General features: G+C 34.3%; 1 protein-coding gene across 3 annotated transcripts in view; it reads right to left on the bottom strand.

Annotated features, from left to right (window-relative positions):
- IFT80 (intraflagellar transport 80) overlaps nucleotides 1–23,027 on the bottom strand; it is a 34,780-nt gene that overhangs the window by 7,581 nt on the left and 4,172 nt on the right. For all 3 annotated transcript variants that reach the window (XM_077184213.1, XM_054639770.2, XM_077184214.1), the window contains exons 4-16: nucleotides 22,373–22,483; nucleotides 20,201–20,269; nucleotides 16,823–16,932; nucleotides 16,421–16,510; nucleotides 12,941–13,078; nucleotides 8,817–8,996; nucleotides 5,948–6,066; nucleotides 4,794–4,868; nucleotides 4,091–4,254; nucleotides 3,477–3,541; nucleotides 2,923–3,058; nucleotides 2,399–2,546; nucleotides 1,817–1,988 (exon numbers count right to left, since the gene is read on the bottom strand). In XM_077184213.1, the coding sequence (XP_077040328.1) occupies nucleotides 1,817–1,988; nucleotides 2,399–2,546; nucleotides 2,923–3,058; nucleotides 3,477–3,541; nucleotides 4,091–4,254; nucleotides 4,794–4,868; nucleotides 5,948–6,066; nucleotides 8,817–8,996; nucleotides 12,941–13,078; nucleotides 16,421–16,510; nucleotides 16,823–16,932; nucleotides 20,201–20,269; nucleotides 22,373–22,483 (1,577 nt within the window). The remainder of the gene's footprint in view (nucleotides 1–1,816; nucleotides 1,989–2,398; nucleotides 2,547–2,922; nucleotides 3,059–3,476; nucleotides 3,542–4,090; nucleotides 4,255–4,793; nucleotides 4,869–5,947; nucleotides 6,067–8,816; nucleotides 8,997–12,940; nucleotides 13,079–16,420; nucleotides 16,511–16,822; nucleotides 16,933–20,200; nucleotides 20,270–22,372; nucleotides 22,484–23,027) is intronic.

The following is a 23,027-nucleotide window of genomic DNA, read 5'->3' as shown; positions in this document are numbered from 1 at the left end:
CAAACCTGCAGAGCCTGAGCCCGTCCTGCCAGCGGGAGGAGCGGGCTGGAGATGAGCTGAACCATTTGACATGGAGAGATCACTATTGAAGAACACCTAAAACTATAAAAATGGCTCCTAAAACTATAAAAATGGCTGTGAATATTGCCAAAAATTGGGTTTGTGTTGTACCTTGACAAACCTGCAGAGCCGGAGCCCGTCCTGCCAGCGGGAGGAGCGGGCTGGAAATGAGCTGTACCATTTGACATGGAGAGATCACTACTGAAGAACACCTAAAGCTATAAAAATGGCTGTGAATATTGCCAAAAATCAGATTTGTGCTGTACCTTGACAAACCTGCAGAGCCTGAATGGGAGGAGCAGGCTGGAGATGAGCCGTACCATTTGATATGGAGAGATCACTATTGAAGAACACCCAAAACTATAAAAATGGCTCCTAAAACTATAAAAATGGCTCCTAAAACTATAAAAATGGTTGTGAATACTGCCAAAAAATCAGATTTGTGTTGTACCTTGACAAACCTGCAGAGCGTGAGCCCATCCTGCCAGCGGGAGGAGCAGGCTGGAAATGAGCTGTACATTTGATATGGAGAGATCACTACTGAAGAACACCTAAAACTATAAAAATGGCTCCTAAAACTATAAAATGGCTGTGAATATTGCCAAAAATTGGGTTTGTGCTGTACCTTGACAAACCTGCAGAGCCTGAGCGGGAGGAGCGGGCTGGAAATGAGCTGTACCATTTGACATGGAGAGATCACTATTGAAGAACACCTAAAGATATAAAAATGGCTCCTAAAACTATAAAAATGGCTGTGAATATTGCCAAAACATCAGGTTTGTGCTGTACCTTGACAAACCTGCAGAGCCTGAGCGGGAGGAGCGGGCTGGAAATGAGCTGTACCATTTGATATGGAGAGATCACTACTGAAGAACACCCAAACCCATGAAAATGGCTGTGAATATTGCCAAAAATCAGATTTGTGTTGTACCTTGACAAACCTGCAGAGCCGGAGCCGGTCCTGTCAGTGGGAGGAGCAGGCTGGAGATGAGCTGTACCATTTGATATGGAGAGATCACTATTGAAGAACACCTAAAACTATAAAAATGGCTCCTAAAACTATAAAAATGGCTCCTAAAACTATAAAAATGGCTGTGAATATTGCCAAAAAATCGGGTTTGTGTTGTACCTTGACAAACCTGCAGAGCCTGAGCGGGAGGAGAGGGCTGGAGATGAGCTGAACCATTTGATATGGAGAGATCACTACTGAAGAACACCCAAAACTATAAAAATGGCTGTGAATATTGCCAAAAATCGGGTTTGTGCTGTACCTTGACAAACCTGCAGAGCCGGAGCCCGTCCTGCCAGCGGGAGGAGTGGGCTGGAGATGAGCTGTACATTTGATATGGAGAGATCACTACTGAAGAACACCTAAAGCTATAAAAATGGCTCCTAAAACTATAAAAATGGCTGTGAATATTGCCAAAAAAGCAGGTTTGTGCTGTACCTTGACAAACCTGCAGAGCCGGAGCCCGTCCTGCCAGCGGGAGGAGTGGGCTGGAGATGAGCTGTACATTTGATATGGAGAGATCACTATTGAAGAACACCCAAAACTATAAAAATGGCTGTGAATATTGCCAAAAATCAGATTTGTGCTGTACCTTGACAAACCTGCAGAGCCTGAGCCCGTCCTGCCAGCGGGAGGAGCGGGCTGGAGATGAGCTGTACCATTTCACATGGAGAGATCACTACTGAAGAACACCCAAAACTATAAAAATGGCTGTGAATATTGCCAAAAATCAGATTTGTGCTGTACCTTGACAAACCTGCAGAGCCGGAGCCCGTCCTGCCAGCGGGAGGAGCTGACGTGGCCGTGGAGGATGGCGGGGTACGGGGAGATGTGCAGGTGCACCAGGGACCCGTCCGCCCTCCTGATGGTCACCTGGTTCCCCACAAAACTCACGATCTGAGGGCTCTTGCTGAACTCACTGCACTCAGAAAGGGAAATAAGTCAGTGTTTTGTTGTTTTTACAAGAAAAGGATTTAAGATTGATTCTTTGTGACGTGGTGTTTTGCTATTTTTAATTGCCAGCGTCGTCGGAACAAATCTTTTCTGGGTTTTTTTTTTACAAAACCTGAGGTAAAATTTGATGAGAAAAAATTCAAATTTTGCTTTTACCTCAAGATGCTGCTCTGCTTTCCAACCCTGCATCATCATTTCAACCCCAAACTTTATAATTTCCCTCATAAACCCCTTTTCCCTCATTTCCCAAGCAAGAAACAGGAGAATTTTACAAGCTGCAAAGCCAAGCTTTTATTTCTCCCGAGCACAGTTCCTTAAGAAATGAGTGGAACAGTTAAAATAAAGAATATATTTGGATGAGAAAGGGTTTCTTACCTGGCATCTTTTTGGTAGAGGGTTTTTGGGAGGAGGTCTTTGTCCACGTAGACGGCGTTGGGGTAGTACCAGACGGTGAACCTGGAATCCTGAATCCCACAGAGGATGTTGCAGCCGTCGTTCCAGGCCAAGCTCTGCACCATTGTCCCTTCATTTACAGAGCACAAATAATGATAATAAATGAATAAACAGATAAAGAAAGAAATAAGGTATTTCCAGGAGAAACTTCAGAATAAAGGGAATTGTAACAGGGTGGTTATTCAGCATTTTTGGTTGCTTTTCTAAGGTTTTAACCCCAAATTTGTGGCATTGTAAAAGTTGCTTTTTAGGGAAATGATAGAAAAATCAACAGAATTTAGATAAAATTTACTGAAATTGTTTCTACCTCTATCATATAAAAGCCAAAGCTTTTTTTTTCCAAGTTCAATTTCGCTATTAATTAAGAAAAATATTGTCTCTTATATTAAATATAAATTTATTTCCCTCCCAGCATCTTCCCAAAGACCAATTTGAATTTTTCTCACCTATTTTGACAATCTTCTGCTCTTTCCCAAACCTTTTCACTGAGGTGATGAAAAGATCTCTGTTCTTATCAATAAAAGCTATTTTTCTCTCACTTGTCAGTCCTTTCTGGTCCAATGCAATCTCCACAATCTCTGTCTGGAAAGATAAAAGAGAATCTCTGATTTTTATTTTGGAGATTTGATATTTGGACATTCAAATTGATTTTTTTTTCCCTAAAAACAAGGCAAAAAATTCTTGGATAAACTGGATTGGAAAAACATTTTGTGTGTGATTTCTCTGTAGAATAAATCATTCCATGGGGTTAAATAAAGATTATTTTAAAGTCCTTTCCAACCCAACCCATTCCATGATTCTGTGACTTTATAAACTGAATTTCACAAAGATTAAAACAGCTCTGAAGACAACACAAAGCAATAAAAGTCAGCTGAAAAGCTCCTTTCTATTAAGATTTTAAATCCTTTAATGTGCTTTTAGTGCCATTATTGAGGAAAACCATTAGTGATTCTTAATTTCTGAGGGAAATAAAATAAAGACATTAAAGCTTTCACTTTACCTTGTGGGTCAGAGGTTTTCCATCACCCAGTGGCTTCCCAGATAAAGCTTCAAAGATGTAGATAACTGAAGAAAAATCATGATATACTTTATTAATAAAAGCAGAAGTTCTTAATGGATTTTTCCAGGGATTCCATTCTTTTCTGAGTGTGGTTTAGTGCAAGTGGATAAAATATTCCCTGTGAGTTTTACCAGAGATTTTCACATGGTGGTGAAAAAGAAATCTTAAAAAAACCTGAATTTTCACTTCCTACCCCTATTTTTCATTTCCTGTCTCAAATGGGGCTTTCCAGAAATGACAGCAAATTGTGATAAATCTATATCATCATTTAAATCCATAATTTAAATAAATCCACATTTCCAGCAGCAGATTGACTCATTCTTAACCCACAATTTCATCACTGGGAATGTTTAGGAAGAGAGAAAACTGAAAAATCCCATCAGGGAGTAAAATCTTATTCAATTATTTTCTGTCAATATTTCATGTATCAATTGGAAATTCAGAGCCAAACCGTTCTCTTGAAGTTTTAAAACGAATTTTAAGCAAGGCCCATAACTTGCATTCATTTTTATAGTCAATAAATGTATTTTTGTGCTAAATAAAGCAGGATTTACCCCTCTCATCAGCCTTGTCCTTCACTGCCAGGGTGTCATTGCTCAGGGACACTGTCAGGGCATTTAAAATGTCTGTCCTCAGGCCTGGGTATTTTGGAGAGGAAATCAATCTGCCTTCATAGGAATATAAATAAAGTCCTCCACCATCCACGAGAAGAAAATGCCTAAAAAAAAAGAAAAAAACCCCAACAACAAGGAAGGAAATCAGTAAATAATATAAAAAATGGTATTTTCCACAAGGGGACAGTCATTGTTTAATACCCTGCAACTGTTCTTCCAGCTTCCATCATTGCTAAGATTTACATTTTCAGGATATTCTGGAAGTTCTGTATGGAAAAGTTTGGTTTTTTTAATGCATTATCTTTTCCCAAGAGAAATATTTATTGTGGAAAATATTTATGATTTTACCTGGGTATTTTTTGTTTATTTCTGGTATTTCAATTTGAACTTATTTCGTTAATTATATATATATATAAAATTAACAAAATAATATTATTTTAATTAAAATATTATTTAAAAAATAATATTATTTTAATTATTATTAACATAATATTTTGTCAATTATATTATATATATATATATATAATTATAATAGAGATAATATAACAAAAATATATTTATTTTATACATACAAGAAATAATTAAATTTATGGATTTAATCGCTACATTCTGTCCATAATGAACATTTTAAGAGGTCAGGTACCTTTCTGCTTGGAGAATCAAACTCACAGTTCCTTCCTTCAGGTCAAAAATCAATGGAGTGTTCCAGTTCCTTGTCCTGCAAATATAAAAAATCAGCATTAAAATATACAAAAACATATAACACTGCAAGGAAAAATGAGCAAAATTACGTTTATATGGATTATTTTATTTCTACAATATTTTTAAAGTATTTCTGACTCTTTTACAGTGATCTGTATTAGCATTCACTGAGCAGATATTCCATTGGATATTTCAATTAATTTAAAATAAATTTAAAAAAAAATTAATGCAAAATAAATTTAAAAAAAATTTAAAATAAATCAATGCTTGTGCTTCCAATGAAGTTTCTGCCACTTCTCCAAACAAAGGGAGGAAGAGGAATTGGTTTTATTCATGAAAACGCATAACACTGCAGGGAAAAATGAGCAAAATTATGTTTAGATGGATTATTTTATTCCTAAAATATTTTTAAAATATTTCTGACTCTTTTACAGTGATCTGTATTAGCATTCACTGAGCAGATATTCCATTGAATATTTCGATTAATTTAAAATAAATTAAAAATAAATTTAAAAATAAATTAATGCTTGTGCTTCCAATGAAGTTTCTGCCACCTTTGCAAACAATCTGAGGAAGAGGAATTTGTTTTATTCATGAAAACGCTTAACATTGCAAGGAAAAATGAGCAAAATTATGTTTAGATGGATTATTTTATTTCTACAATATTTTTAAAATATTTCTGACTCTTTTACAGTGATCTGCATTGGCGTTCACTGAGCAGATAGTCCATTGGATATTTCAATTAATTTAAAATAAATTTAAAATAAATTAATGCTTGTGCTTCCAATGAAGTTTCTGCCACTCTTTTCCAAACAATCTGAGGAAGAGGAATTGGTTTTATTCATGAAAACGCATTACACTGCAGGGAAAAATGAGCAAAATTATGTTTATATGGATTATTTTATTCCTAAAATATTTTTTAAATACTTCTGACTCTTTTACAGTGATATGTACTAGCATTCACTGAGCAGATATTCTATTGAATATTTCTATTAATTTTAAAATAAATTAAAAAAATGAAAAAGAAATTAATGCAAAATAAATTTTAAAATAAATTAAAAATAAATTAATGCAAAATAAATTTGCTTTGCTCACGAGAACACATAGCACTGCAGGGAAGTGGAGACCACCAAATATCCATAATTCAGGGAGGCTTTGATGACCCTGTCCCGGAATTCCAACAAATCCACGGCGTCGTTGATGACGTTGTGCACCTGAGCACAGGGAGAGAAGCAAAAGAGCTGAAATCCAAATTCAGGAAGGAAAGATTCCTGCTGAGAAAATTATTTGAGATGGAGGAGCGTTTAAACTCTGAATATTGTTTTGATAAATTTGTTGGATATATTGAAGTAGACAAGGTATAAATATGATGATAATTAATATATATATAAGTTTATTTTAAACAAATTTTTATAATGGTGTAAGATTTAGTTAATTAAATAGATAATTTTTTTTTAATTATTTTGAGTTTGGTCATATTTTTAACCAGAGGGGGTCTGAAAAATTCCCATTTTAAGATTGTTCAGCTGTTGATAAATTGAGTATTTGAAATGAACACATCAATGTTTATTTCATTGTTCTTTAAATCAATTCAAAAGTGTGTTATTTAAATAAAGACTTCATCCAAACAATCCAGCAATTTCCAGGATTGGGATGAAGATGCTGCAGAGCTCTGGAATTTTTATGATTCCACAGCTGGAAGCACAGGAAATTCAGGAGACGGGCTGGGTGAGCAGCCTGTGGTTTTGTCATTCTGCTTAAAATTTGTTCAAGAAAACCAGAATTTGCCTCAAATTAACAGAGATTTTAGGGAGCTAAAAATCCATGGGGGGCCTTAAACAATAAAGTTTTTGGTGGGATTTTTTGGTGGGGTTTGGGGTTTTTTTTGAAGATGTCACCGTTCTGAGGGTGGTAACTTCCTTCTGGTGTTCTCCATTATGCACCAACTGCAAGACATGGACTGAGCTCAATTATTCCAAGAGCCTGGAAACCATTTCCAAGGATTTGTTCATTGCTGTGCCCACCACAGCATCACTAATTAACTTTGCCATTGTGATACTCAGGAAAAAAAATCCATCTGCAAGTTTTGGGTAGGATTTTGTAGGATTTTCCTACATAATAGATAGGAATAAAATCACTGGAAAGGAATGAAAATGAAAAATGAGTCAGGGTTAGCTGCACTTCCTCACTCTTTGCATATTCCAAAAGAGAATTCAAATCCCATGGAGAGCATTCCCAAGTGCATCTGGAACGAGTCGATGTCTGGGAATGAGGGGAAAAATTGGGAATTTTGAGCTGATTTGTGCTGTGTGTTCCCAGACACTGACTCACAGCACCCACCCACGGCCCCAACCCCAAATCCAGCCCTGCTGCTGCTCCAGCTCTTCCCAATTCCAAACCCAGCATGAAAATGAAAAAAAAAAAAAACCTTTGAAGGGTCTCAGTAGGAATTTAGGAACTCGATGCTGAAAAGCCCCAAATGTGTAATTTGGAAAATGTGGAAGGATGGAAATCTTGATTATCCCAGAGAACAAAACCTTGTGAGTCAATGTCTGGGATTGACAAATTCAACCCCAAATTCCCATTTTGCATTAAAACAAGCTCTGTGATGGGGCTGCCCAGCTCTGAGGGGATTTTACCTTCATGGTTCTCTTAATTAAGGTAATTTGGAAGTGGATTTTACCTTCATGGTTCTTCTCTTAATGAAGGCAATTTGGAAGTGGATTTTACCTTCATGGTTCTTCTCTTAATGAAGGTAACTTGGAAGTGGATTTTACCTTCATGGTTCTTCTCTTAATTAAAGTGATTTGGAAGTGGATTTTACCTTTCTGATTGTTCTCTTAATGAAGGTGATTTGGAAGTGGATTTTACCTTTATGGTTCTCTTAATTAAGGTAATTTGGAAGTGGATTTTACCTTTATGGTTCTTCTCTTAATGAAGGTGATTTGGAAGTGGATTTTACCTTCATGGTTCTCTTAATTAAGGTGATTTGGAAGTGGATTTTACCTTTCTGGTTCTTCCCTTAATGAAGGTAATTTGGAAGTGGATTTTACCTTCATGGTTCTCTTAATTAAAGTGATTTGGAAGTGGATTTTACCTTCATGATTCTCTTAATTAAGGTGATTTGGAAGTGGATTTTACCTTTATGGTTCTCTTAATTAAGATGATGTGGAAGTGGATTTTACCTTTCTGGTTCTTCTCTTAATTAAGGTGATTTGGAAGTGGATTTTACCTTTCTAGTTCTTCTCCTAATTAAAGAGATTTGGAAGTGGATTTTACCTTCATGGTTCTCTTAATGAAGGTGATTTGGAAGTGGATTTTACCTTCATGGTTCTCCTAATTAAGGTAACTTGGAAGTGGATTTTACCTTCATGGTTCTTCTCTTAATTAAAGTGATTTGGAAGTGGATTTTACCTTCATGGTTCTTCTCCTAATTAAAGAGATTTGGAAGTGGATTTTACCTTCATGGTTCTCTTAATGAAGGTAATTTGGAAGTGGATTTTACCTTCATGGTTGTTCTCTTAATTAAAGTGATTTGGAAGTGGATTTTACCTTTCTGGTTCTTCTCTTAATTAAAGTGATTTGGAAGTGGATTTCACCTTTTTGGTTCTTCTCTTAATTAAGGCAATTTGGAAGTGGATTTTTACCTTTATGGTTCTTCTCTTAATTTGGAAGTGGATTTTACCTTCATGGTTCTCTTAATTAAGGTAACTTGGAAGTGGATTTTACCTTTCTGGTTCTTCCCTTAATTAAGGCAATTTGGAAGTGGATTTTACCTTCATGGTTCTTCTCTTAACAAAGGTGATTTGGAAGTGGATTTTACCTTCATGGTTCTTCCCTTAATTAAGGCAATTTGGAAGTGGATTTTACCTTCATGGTTCTTCTCTTAATTAAGGCAATTTGGAAGTGGATTTTACCTTCATGGTTCTTCCCTTAATTAAGGCAATTTGGAAGTGGATTTTACCTTCATGGTTCTTCTCTTAATTAAGGTGATGTGGAAGTTTTGCCACTCCCAGTGCTGCTCCACCACGTGGGCAAAGATGACCTGGCCATTCCCACAGGCTCCTGCCAGCTGGGTGCCATCGATGGACCAGGAAATGGCAAAAATGCTGCCAGTGTTGGGCTTCTCCAGGGCATAAGACCACTGGAAACAAGAAAAAAAAATATAAATTTCAGTTACTTTGTACTTTTAGAAATGATTTCTTGTCAGAAATACGTTTGCAGGGTTGGGATTTTTCAAGCAGCGACAATAAATGAAGTTTTTTGGTGGGTTGGGATTGGATGTTTAAGTCAGAGCCTGGGAAATAAATAAAAGGAAAAGCAACAGGTAAAGCAGAAATTAAGAAGTCACAGTGCTGGAAGTACATCAGGTATCAGTTTTCTACTCATAATTTACTCCAAGTGTGTTCTCATTCATAAATCCAGGCAATCACTACAGAAAATTAAGGTGCTGAAGAAATAATTACATTTTCTCCACTCTCTTACTCTCCAAGTGAAGGATTAATTAAAAATTTCCTCCAGCAAATACCCTAATTCTTAATTCCCTCAGCCTTATCCATGAGACTCCTCTGAAGTTTAGATCCTTATTTAAAAAAATGTCCAAAATTAGAATTTTCAGAGCAAGATAATTTTAAAAATTTCCTGCATATCAGAAACACAAATCATCCTGAATCTCCACAGAGCTGTTTCCCTGAAAATGGATAACAAATAAGAATTAAGAATTAAATAATCTTTTTAGGGAATTTTAGGAAGATATTCAAGCAGATTTTAAAACAAGAAGCAAATCTCAGTTATTTCCTCTTTATGTAACAGAATATTGTTAAGGAGTAGCAATAATGTAGGATTATAAGGAGGAGTAATTTTGTAGTAATTGAAGAATTACCTGCATATCCAAATATATTGGAAATCTTAGAGGAAATCAATAATAAAAATCATGTGATTGAAGTTAAATGTAAACATGGGATTGACTTTTGGGCACATGAAATTATCTCCAAAGGGGCACAGCAGAAGATGCAGAAATATTCAACAGCAGAAGATGCAGAAATCTATTCAACATTATTTAAATATAAATTGGATGCCCCTATTTACCAATTAAAATGATTCATTTGACCAGTGTTTCATTTTTACTGTTTTTTATCACTGATCCCTCTACACTCCCGAGGCCTTGAGAACACAACCATAATAATTCATTTTATATACAAATACATCATTTCTTTTCATGATTTTTAATTGAAAAAACACAATTTAAAACATTACATTTGTGACTTCGGTCTTTACCACGGAGCTGCCTGACATCCCAGGGAGGTGAGGAAAAAATGAGAATAAAGAGCACTGAGTGCAAGGATTTAATTGAATGATGCCCCAAAGTGAGCACAAATCCTGCAGAGGAGTTCAGGACAAATATTTCTTGTCCTGCTGGCTCCCAGGGGAGCATTTTGCCAGGGCAGCCCCGTTCCACCAGGCACAGTAAAAATGTCAGTGCTGAGCAGGAAAGGGCAGCTCTGCTTCCCCTCAGGCTCCATGGGAATCCCTCCTGAATTCCCCATGCCAGCCTCTCCTCCAGGCAAGATTTACATCCAGGGCCTCCATTTACATCCAGGGCCTCCATTTACACCCAGGGCCTCCATTTACACCCAGGGCCTCCATTTACACCCAGGGCCTCCATTTACATCCAGGGCCTCAATTTACACCCAGGGCCTCCATTTACACCCAGGGCCTCCATTTACATCCAGGGCCTCCATTTACATCCAGGGCCTCAATTTACATCCAGGGCCTCCATTTACATCCAGGGCCTCCATTTACACCCAGGGCCTCCATTTACATCCAGGGCCTCCATTTACACCCAGGGCCTCCATTTACACCCAGGGCCTCCATTTACACCCAGGGCCTCCATTTACATCCAGGGCCTCCATTTACACCCAGGGCCTCCATTTACACCCAGGGCCTCCATTTACATCCAGGGCCTCCATTTACATCCAGGGCCTCCATTTACACCCAGGGCCTCCATTTACACCCAGGGCCTCCATTTACACCCAGGGCCTCCATTTACACCCAGGGCCTCCATTTACACCCAGGGCCTCCATTTACATCCAGGGCCTCCATTTACATCCAAAACCTGAATTTGAGGAGAATAAAACCTGCTCAACACACGGAGCAGCTGGCAGCAGCTGCTGCTCATCTGTGTTTAGGAGATGAGTAATAAACTCTTAATAAACTCAGGTATAAAATAATAAGAAAAAATGAAAATCAAAAATAAATCATAAACTCGGGTATAAAGTAATAAGAAAAAATGAAAATCAAAAATAAATCATAAGCTCAGGAATAAAATAATAAGAAAAAATGAAAATCAAAAATAAATCATAAACTCAGGTATAAAATAATAAGAAAAAATGAAAATCAAAAATAAATCATAAACTCAGGTATGAAGTAATAAGAAAAAATGAAAATCAAAAATAAATCATAAACTCGGGTATAAAATATTAAGAAAAAATGAAAATCAAAAATAAATCATAAACTCAGGTATAAAATAATAAAAAATTAAATAAACAATAATAAAGTCCTAATAAACTCAGGTAAAATAATCTTAATTTTCTACAAGAAATAAACCTGTTTGCATTAAAATTCCCAATGAGCTGTTCAGTATTAATTGCTGATTAAAACATTGCTTTTTAGCTTGCCAGACTTAACAGTAAATGAAATGGCAGATCTGTAGATATCAAAATTAATCTTTTTTAAATCAGCAAATTGACACCTCGCACAAAACCCCTGCATTTGAGTACTTTTCCTTCTAGGTAACTGTTAATTACAAATTTGTAATTAAATTCTATTTGTACACTGTCAGTAAAAATCAGTGAAATTATCATCACTACAGAAGGAACAGGAAAATTCAGAGTTTATCCTTACACCTTTTCTCAAATACTCTTTAATTTTAACCTTATTACAACCTTATAACCTCTTATTATAACCTTATACCTTTTCTCAAATAATCTTTAATTTTAACCTTATTATTATAACCGTATACCTTTTCTCAAATAATCTTTAATTTTAACCTTATTATTATAACCTTATACCTTTTCTCAAATAATCTTTAAAGGCTCCTCTTCATGAATTTCAAATATTTGAAATATTTTAAATTTAAACACACTCCAAATTCACGGGGAGGTGAACCACGATTGACTGAACACACCCAAAACACCTCAGCAATTTTTTCCCAAAAAGAGCAACAAACACAACAAGAAACCAGGACAACAAAAGTCCCAAATAATCAAAGTTTGCTGCAAAAAATCGGAGCAAGAATCTTCAGAACCACAGGAAAGACAAAGACAATGAAGACAATCTGTGCTCCCAATGAAGGGAGGTGAAACTGCATTAAATTGATTTTAATTGGAGACAGAGCTGCAAAAAACCCTATGAAAATAATGATTCAGGAGTAAACCTTCAAGGGAAAAAAGAGATTAAATAATAAAAGTGTATAATATAATATAATATAATATAATATAATATAATATAATATAATATAATATAACATAATATAATGCAATATAATATAATATAATATAATATAATATAATATAATATAATATAATATAATATAATATAATATAATAATAAATGGTTCTTCCACTTCCTTTTCTATCAGGTTATTGTTATACACTCCTTTTTATGGTTAAAAATAGCAATTTATGATTAGTTCTGATCACAAGAGATGCTTGTGAAATCTGTGCTTTTCAGGTAAAGAATTTCATGTCCCAAAATGCAAAATATTATTAAAAATAAAATATTCTGGTCAGCAAAAAGGTGCTGGCAACCACAAGCATTTTTGCTAATAAAACACCCACCTGTACATGGATATCCTGAGGAATATTTGCTGTATTATCAAGAAATTTGGACAATTTCCAGAGTTTTACTGTGGAGTTTTCTCTTTTTAATATCTTTAATTTTTTCCATATATATAAAATAAATGTGCTGAGTTTTACTCCAGAAAATAATTTTAAATAATTTAAAAAAAATTTAAAAATTAAATATTTAAAATATTTAATTATATTTATTTTTTTATCTATAGAAAACAATTAGCAGAGTTTCACTTACCCCAGTTTTATCACAGAGACGTAAAGTGTTGAAAGATCCCACTGCAAACAATTCTCCATCCAGAGCCCAGGCAATGGCAGTGATGGGATACTCGTGGGGCTGGGAACTGTACAGGGCACGGCCAAAACTGTCCCAAACCTGCAGCAAAATCCCCATTTCCATCCATGCACCACGCCTGGGGTGCACTGGAATTATTCCAGAAAAATAAATTCCCCTCATGTTCTAGTGGAATTTGAAAAATCACTGTATCACAGTTCATTTTTGGTTTATATATATATTTTTTTTGGATTTTTGTTACTGCAGAGGTGGAATTTCCCCTCATGTTTTCAGGGTAACTTGAAAAAAATCACCTGTATTTTATATATATATATATATATAAAATATATTATATATATATATAAATTATATTAAAAATATACAAATAACATAGGTATTTAATATGTCTTGCTTTTGTTTTATACAGATATTTTTTGTATTGTTGTTACTCCAGAAATGTAATTTCCCCTCATGTTTTCAGTGTAATTTGAAAAATCACCTGTATGATATAGATATATCTTTATATATATAAAGGATATATATATATATTTTAATATACATCCCCCTTTTGTTTTATATAAATATTTTGTATTTTTCCTATTCTAGAAGTATCATTTCCCCTCATGTTTTAGTGTAATTTGAAAAATCACCTGTATGGTATAGATATATATTTATATATATATAAAGGATATATATATATATTTATTTATTTTAATATACCTCCCCCTTTTGTTTTATATAAATATTTTGTATTTTTCCTATTCTAGAAGTATCATTTTCCCTCATGTTTCAGTGTAATTTGAAAAATCACCTGTATGATATATATAGTAATATATATAAAGAATATATATATATATTTTAATATACCTCCCTCTTTTGTTTTATATATATATTTTGTATTTTTCTTATTCTAGAAGTATCATTTTCCCTCATGTTTCAGTGTAATTTGAAAAATCACCTGTATGATATAGATATATATTTATATATATAAAGAATATATGTATATTTTAATATACATCCCCCTTTTGTTTTATATATATTTTGTATTTTTCCTATTCCAGAAGTGTCATTTTCCCTCATGTTTTAGTGTAATTTGAAAAATCACCTGTATGATATAGATATATATTTATATATATAAAGGATATATATATTTTTTAATATACATCCCCCTTTGGTTTTATATATAGATTTTGTATTTTTCCTATTCCAGAAGTATCATTTTCCCTCATGTTTTAGTGTAATTTGAAAAATCACCTGTATGATATAGATATATCTTTATATATATAAAAAGAATATATATATTTTAATATACCTCCCCCTTTTGTTTTATATATATATTTTGTATTTCTCCTATTCTAGAAGTATCATTTCCCCATATGTTTTCAGTGTAATTTGAAAAATCACCAGTATGATATAGATATATATTTATATATATAAAGGATATATATATATATATTTTAATATACATCCTCCTTTTGTTTTATATATAGATTTTGTATTTTTCCTATTCTAGAAGTATCATTTCCCCTCATGTTTTAGTGTAATTTGAAAAATCACCTGTATGATATAGATATATATTTATATATATAAAGGATATATATATATATTTTTTAATATACATCCCCCTTTGGTTTTATATATATATTTTGTATTTTTCCTATTCCAGAAGTATCATTTTCCCTCATGTTTTAGTGTAATTTGAAAAATCACCTGTATGATATATATATTAATATATATAAAGAATATATATATATATTTTAATATACATCCCCCTTTTGTTTTATATATATATTTTGTATTTTTCCTATTCTAGAAGTATCATTTTCCCTCATGTTTTAGTGTAATTTGAAAAATCACCTGTATGATATATATATTAATATATATAAAGAATATATATATTTTTTAATATACACCCCCCTTTTGTTTTATATATATATTTTGTATTTTTCCTATTCCAGAAGTATCATTTTCCCTCATGTTTCAGTGTAATTTGAAAAATCACCAGTATGATATAGATATATCTTTATATATATAAAGGATATATTTATATATATTTTAATATACATCCTCCTTTTGTTTTATATATATATATTTTGTATTTTTCCTATTCCAGAAGTATCATTTTCCCTCATGTTTTAGTGTAATTTGAAAAATCACCTATATTACAGTTCAGTTTTGGTTTATATATATTTTTGGTATTTTTCTTACTGCAGAAGTGTCATTTTCCCTCATGTTTTACTGTAATTTGAAAAGTCACCTATATTACAGTTCAGTTTTGGTTTAGGTATATTTTTGGTATTTTTCTTACTGCAGAAGTGTAATTTCCCCTCATGTTTCCAGCATAACTTTAAAAAATCACCTGTGATAGATATATTGGTATTATATATATAAACTATACATATATATATTTTAATATATATCTCACTTTTGTTTTATATAGATATATTTTGTATTTATCATTTCAGAACTATCATTTTCCCTCATGATGAAGTGTAACTGGGAAAATCACCTAAATTATTCCTCACTTATATTTTATAAATACACTTGTTGTACTTTTATTATTCCAGAAGTATAATTTTCCCCCATGACATAGAAATTATAGAAATAATTGCCCAAGTTAATTAAATGTAACTGTATATAAAAATATATCTATATAAATATAAATAAGTATACCTATGTATATATATAAATTTCAATTAGTATTGGTTTATTTAATGCAACAGACTTGCTTTTTGCCATGGTAAATGTCACATAATTCTGGATAAAATATTTTGTATAAAATATTTTGCACCCCTGAGTTTTATTTCCTGTAAATTGCCCCAAGTCTATAAAAGAAGCTGCAAATTTCCAAAAGCAGAGATTTTTTTCAAATGGAAATCAATTCACAAAACAATGTAACAATTTATTGGATTTTAAACATTTCTTAATTGTGTATTTTCTATCACAGCCATTACACAATTAAATGACAGAACCAACACATGACACATTTAAAAATCAGTTTTTATTTAAGGGAAGATACTCAAAAGGTGCTTTGTATTTGGGATCCAGATTATATGATTATATTTCCTGCATCCAAATATATTTAAATATATTTTAGAATTTACTGAGGGATTCACTAATGTCCCTGTAGTAGAAACCAGCAGTTTTATCTCCTCTAATTTGGTATCTCAGCTTCTATTGATTGAAATAATCACTTCTATATTTGTACATATTTTTCTTTTTGTTTCACCCCCATTTTACCATTTTTTATCCTGCTGGATTTAAAAAAGATTTGGAATTTTATCTTACTACAACAGAGTGAGGTGTATTCATAAATAACACAATTTCTTCTTGAAAAGTGCAAGATTTCTCCTTTCATTTTGGGCTTCCAGGGTAAAATCCCAGCATTTCAGGCTATCTAATAAAAGATTTTGGGCATGGATTTAAAATGGAAGCAGAGCCCACCTTGTATCTGCAATCTTCCCCTGCAGAGAGGATCAGGCCATTCACTGAATTCCAGTCGGTTTTCAAAATCAGGCCCTCGTGGCCTTTCCACTGGAAGGGAAAAAAATCAACTCCACAACTCTGACAACTCCTATTTTCAATATTCATCACTTGCTGGGCTTGATGATCCTGGAGGTTGTTTCCAAATTTCACAATTTTATGATTTAGCAGAAAAAGAAATGAAATAAAGCCTGAACGAGGCAGAATCAAAGCACAAAAATCTGCATGAAAATCCTTCATCTAAACACCCATTAAAATTTTTAATCCAAAAATTAAAATTCAACAGCTGCTTTTTAACAAAAGGCTTCTGTATCTTGATTTCTGTGAATAAACCTTATTAATTAATCAGATTATTAATGGTACCTGCAGAACTTTGGCATTTGGCTGGAGGGGTTTAATAATCAGCTGCTGCCCTGAGGTGTAGAGAACTTTGTCAGAGTCAGGGGCCCAGGACACTGAGTACACTGGAGTTCCTGTGGGCAAGCAAAAAAGACTCTATTTTTAACATCTATATTAGATATAATAATAAAAATAAATAATATTGATGGTAAGATACAGCAGAGCATAAAAATAAAATACATCATTATATATAAAATATTAAAAATTTGCATTTAAGTACATAAAATATAATACATAATGACTGCCTAAAATAGATTAATATTACATAAATATCTCTGTAGATAACACTGTATTATATAAATGTACATGACACATTTCTCAAGCTTCTTTACCTGTTGCCATTTACACATCAACAATTCCTAAAACTTTTACAAGTGAAAGGTTTGAAGTGCAGCAAAGTCCAGAACAAGTCCAGGCCAGCAACAGGAAATAGCTGCATTTTCTATCTATATCCAGATTTTATCCTCTGATGCAATTGAGTCCCAACTGTCACTCCAGAACTACAGAAAATCAAAATAATACTCACCAAGAGACATCAGCAAATCAATCTTTTCACCCCAAATTACGAGGCTGGACACAAAAATGGATGGAAAAAGTTTTGTGTTGCACCTAAATTGGTCTTTTTTAGATTTCTGGGTACCATAATTAGGAGAGATTTTTGTTTTGCTGCACAAACATCCCATTCACAAGTAACTTCCAAAATAAATTACAATAAATCCAACTGGCCACAGGCTGGACAGAGTTTTCCCAATTAACTGCAACTTTCTTAGACTGAAACTCTCAGAATTTTTTATCTGGAATAAAGCTGTCTGTTCCCTTTTAAAATCATGTTCCAGTTTTCAAATTAGATTTTTTGAAAACAGAATAAAGGAAAAATTACATGGAAAAACATCCAAGGAAAAAAAGAAGAATTTAAAAAAGTCAGACTTGCCAACCATGCAAATATTTTCCATATTATTTGACAAGATTTGTCTCTGAAGAAAAATCAAAGGGCTTTGCTACTTGATTCCTTGAAATAAAACTAAGAAAGTTAAGCAAAAAGCTTCTTCAAGCATTAAACTCAGCAACTGAATTAAAATTGTTCAAATAAACCATTTTAAATGTAACTTTATGGTAATAAAAAACCCCAAAAGGCTTAAAATGCTTTTACAGGGTAAAATTCTCAGTGGCAATTTTGGCATATTAAAATCTATCTCCAAAAATGACTCAGGAATATTTTGATGAGATTTAGATAATTAAGTGATTGAGCTGCCATAAAATCATCCTGTATGTCCCCACTTCTCCCTGTGCAAAAAGCTGATTTTATTGTGGTTAAACTCCATTTGAGCTCCCAAATATTCACCCTCCAAATTGAGACCTGGTGCAGTTGCTCCTGAAGATTCCTGTAGTTCATAGATTTTCTTTCAGGGAATTTTATTCCTTAAAAATCCAGAATTATGGCAGACTTTTTTAACTTGTCAACCATCAGAGCAGACAAGTCCCAGAAACACAACATATATTAAATAAATGTGGCTCTGGCTGTTTTCCTTCTGGCAATTCCTGGTGAAAATGCCATAAATTCTGTCCCCAGCTGGAGGAGAAATTTTAAATAAACTCCTTTTTTTTTTTTTTTTTTGTCCTTTCCTAATGCTGATCTAACAATCAGAAGAGTTTTCTATTTAAACCAAATGTTTGCCTTTTTTATGATGGCTGAGGACTTAACCACAATTTCCAGGGCTTAACAGCAGGAGCTGAGTTAACTCATTTCCTCCTGCACTTAACAAGGACTGCCTTGGGAAAATGCTGCCAACACCCTGGAAAACCCAGAGGAGCAGCCCCACTGCAGGAGAAACGAGAAAATTCTGGGAAAAAAGGAGGCAAAAAGGCAGAAAATTGGGATTTGAGGAAGGAAGGTCTGGCTTATCCCACAGCACGCTTGGTCATGGCAAGAGTTTGTGTGGGATTTTGGATTGTCACAGGAGGAGAAACATTCATTTAAATAAATTTAGATCTTGGGAGGGTGTTTCCAAAAGAACAGGGGTATCAGGAGTGGATTCCTCCCTGGGAGGGCTGGGATGGAACTCCCAGAGCAGCTGTGGCTGCCCCTGGATCCCTGGGAATGTCCAGGAAAGGTTTGGGACAGAGGGAGGAGCCCCTGCCATGGAGGGGATGGGGTTTAAGGTCCTCCCAGCCCAAACCATTCCAGGATTCCATGATAATCTCGTGGCTTCCCTAAGAAATTCATGGAAATCCATTTCCTCATCAAAATGGATCAGTGGAAGCCCAAATCCAACATTTCAGTGTGAGGAGAAGGAGGAAGAAAAGGAAGAATTTAAGGGAATCTAAGGAGGAACAAAGGGCAAAGACAGGACAGGCACATGGATCATCATCCCAAAATACAGCCTGAAAATCCATTTCTAACACAAAGAGTGGAATGAGGCAAAGGAATGCTGGCACTGGGGATTTTTTCAGTTCTTATTATAATAAAGGAAGGGGAAAATTGGTTGAACATGATTCCTGCAGAATCCTGCCCTGGCCCCAGGTATGGCCATGCTTACATCAGGAACTGTGGGGCTCTGACTCTGAAGTTAAAGATTTTACACTGAAAACACAAACACAAGGTGACAGTTACTCCATGGGGCCTCAATGTGCTTTTGTACTGCACCAGAAACTCACAGAAACCCATGAAAATTCATGTTTCAAACAACAGGGTCAAATTGCCTTGAGATGCTTTTTCAAACCCCAAATAAGCAAAATAATGCATAAGAAACCTGACAACACAAACTGAGAAATGTTAAAGAGTATGTGCTTCAGTTTGAATATTTTTTTTTAATTTTTAAATTTTTTAAAATTCAGTTAGTTTATCTTTTTACCTGACAAACATTGCACAAGCACATGAACTTCCTTAAAAGAACTGAAATGCATTTTCTATTCAGTGCTGTGGTTAAAGTGCCTTCCCCAGGTTGAAAGCATTCAGATCATTTGTTTCAGCCAGAGATAAGGGCCTGACATTTAACCCAAGCCCAGGTGCATGTGGTTTCTTCAAAAATGTCACAAGGTCACAAGGGCTCCATCTATGAAGTCTGAAAAACAAAATTTTAGCTGAGGATCTTCACTGAAATGGCACCAAATCCTCAGCGTGGGATGAGACTGCTGCCTAAAAATATTGCAGCACTTTGAATTTGAGAAATGAAATACTTGTAAAAAAATCTTACTGAAATACAACTCTGGTTTACATTTAATTAAGGCTTTAACACCCTTGAACAAACCATCCCTGCCATGTTCAGCGTCTGTGTTATTGAAATGTATTTCAGAATAACCCAAATGAACAAGTTCTGATGGAGCTCTGAGCAAAGAACTCACCTTGCTGAGCCAAGGTGGATCTCAGCATTCCACTTTTAGACCAGATTTTCACTTGGCCATCTTCCCCAGCTGCAAATGAGCACAGAAATCAGCAAATGCCATGCAATATTCACACTAACAAATATAAATGTATTTGCTCAGGAAACACTGGAGTTCAAATCAACCCAGCTTTTCTTACAGGTGAATTCCTTTTGTTTAGTCCCCCAAACATGCAATGGGAAGTTTAGGAAGGAAAAAGATTTCAGCTGGTTCTTTTGTTATTATCAGAAATCCTCCTCTCCTGAAAAGCCCTGAACTCTTTTCTGAAGCTGGTCCTAGCAAGGGAAAATCCATCATTATTGAAGCATCCCAAATTCTGTATTTTTGATTCCTTCAATGGCCCAGAAGCTGCTTAGAGGAGTCTGAGAAGGCCCAGGGGGGAAGAAGCAGCAGATTTGATGGATTTAACTGGAGATTTCACTGAGAAATGGGGCAAGTGAAGATAACTCTGCTTGGATGGCTTCAATTTTCTACCAGAACTGTGTGGTACCAAATAACTCAGTTTGGTTGTTGAAGAATTCATTGCTAAACACTACCCAGCACACTCAGGGCTGTTTTAACAGCACACAATTCCTGCTGTGGTGTAATTTTTAAAATGCACTGGGCCTTCAGTTTAGGCCTCCCAGAAGAAATTAATGGATTCTTCCATTCAAATATAATTTATTTACCACATTTCAGGTTTTTATATTTGGCCAATGCTGTTTGAAATGTTTTAAAAACGTTTTTAAAAAACCCACTCAAAATTAAAAATCTTAGTTGTGCACATTTGATGCTGTTGAAATATAACCAGAAAAATATTTGCAGTGGTGCAGTAGCAATGATTTATTTAGTCTCCCTCCAAGTACAGCTGTGGTATAAGAGGAGTTGACCTCCTCAGAATAAACTGGAAGTGGTGATGAATTCCCACACTCCCCAAAAAGTGTCAGTGTCATGCAGTCTCATAAAAAAAAAAAAAAAAAGATTCAAAAGACAATTTTGACTTTGTCTGTGGAGAAGTTCCTGAGGCAAAGCTGCCTTTAAAAAGAACAATCTTCCCATCCCCCTGGGGTTTCAGAGGAACAGGCTGGACAGAGCTCCTTGAAGCAGCATTTCAGAGGCTGGAAAGGAGCAGATCCAAACTGAGCCTCAGTTCTTGTGGCCTGGGCTGGAGCCTGGCCAGAGGGATCAGCTGTGCTCCATCAGCAGGAGCCTGACAGCACCAGCAAGGAGCCCAGCACAGGCCACGGCAGCAGCTCCCCTAAAACCAGCCAGAATCTGGGACAAAAACCACCAAAACCAACACATTAATGAAAGATTTGGGACAAAAAACGGTGTAGAAATGAAGAAATTGTGGGCTCACTCCTCTAGCATTAATGTAAACGGGCTGTAGGTGATAATTACTGATAATTAAGGAATAAAGCACAGGAATATTCAAGATCAATGAGCCTTTTTGGCTAAAAAACCCCAAATGTGCAGGGATACAAATGTACCAACTTAGCAACTTTTTCTTGCAGCAGATAGAAGAGAAAGAAATCAAATATTCTCCTTTCTGAAGTTCAGAACAGCCACAAAACCATCTAAGCACTCTGCTATTAAAACATTTACTTTCAATTGGATTGGGTGACTTAAATGAAAAAAGAGAAATATTTTTACTCGATCTATTATATTAATATAATATTATTAATTATTATTATTCATATTATATTAAATATTATATTATTTATATTTTAATATAATATATATTATATATTATATATATTATATGTATTATATATGATATATATTATATATTATATATTATATATTATATATTTATATTATATTATATTAACATTATATTGAAATTAATATTATATTAAAATATTATATTATTCTATTATTATATATAAATATTAAAAATTAACATATTATATTATAAAATATTATATGTAACATAATATTATAATATTAGATATTAAAATATTATATTATTATATTATTAATATATTATATTAATTAAAATGGACAACACTAAGCTAAACTACATTAATAACAGTGCAAAATGAACTCCTAGCAAACAAGGTGATAACAACCTCTGTGATAAATAAGACCAAAAAAATAAAGTACATTATTATTTAAGTTTTCAAAGCACTCCATTAATTTAGGAATGCTCACCTGTAACCAGGGCTGTTCCCTCATAATTCCACCTTCCTGCAAGGACAGCTCCACAATGGGCTTCTACACTTTTCTCCACTCTTCCTAGCTTGGAAATCAAGTGGAATTTCCCTATTTAAAAAAAAAAAAAAAAAAGATACAGTGTATAGAATTTACAGAATTAGGTAATTATTATTCTATTATGAATGCCACTGGATATTATTACAGCAGTGCTGGTGCCTCCTGTGGAAGGCACACAGAGAAACCAAGAGAGCAGCAGTACAGAGCACATCCAGGTGTTTCTCACAGCTCAGAGCTGCTCCTGCTCCCATGCTGCAGCTGGGATGCAATTCCACAGCAGCCAACCCCCAAGTTTGTAATGACTTCAACAGAAGGATCAGGAAGTTTTTCTTCCCAAATAAGGGATGATGCTGCTTCAATCCAGGAAGATCAAATTTAAACTGGAGCAAAGAGCAGACAATGGAGAGCTTGGAAAAATAAGCAGCTCAGTAATTGAAATGAAGTACTTTAAAATCCGATTATTTTTAGTATTATTTGATCTAAGATGCCAGACTGAACCACCTCAATGGAGCTCCTGAGTGACCAGAGCTTTTGGCACAATCATCCAACCAAAGCTCTGCCAGTGCAAGATTTCCAAGGAAAAGACTTCTAACAC

The sequence above is a fragment of the Agelaius phoeniceus genome, chromosome 10, assembly GCF_051311805.1.
Source record: "Agelaius phoeniceus isolate bAgePho1 chromosome 10, bAgePho1.hap1, whole genome shotgun sequence".
Taxonomy (NCBI): domain Eukaryota; kingdom Metazoa; phylum Chordata; class Aves; order Passeriformes; family Icteridae; genus Agelaius; species Agelaius phoeniceus.
This window is presented reverse-complemented; position numbering and strand designations above follow the sequence as displayed.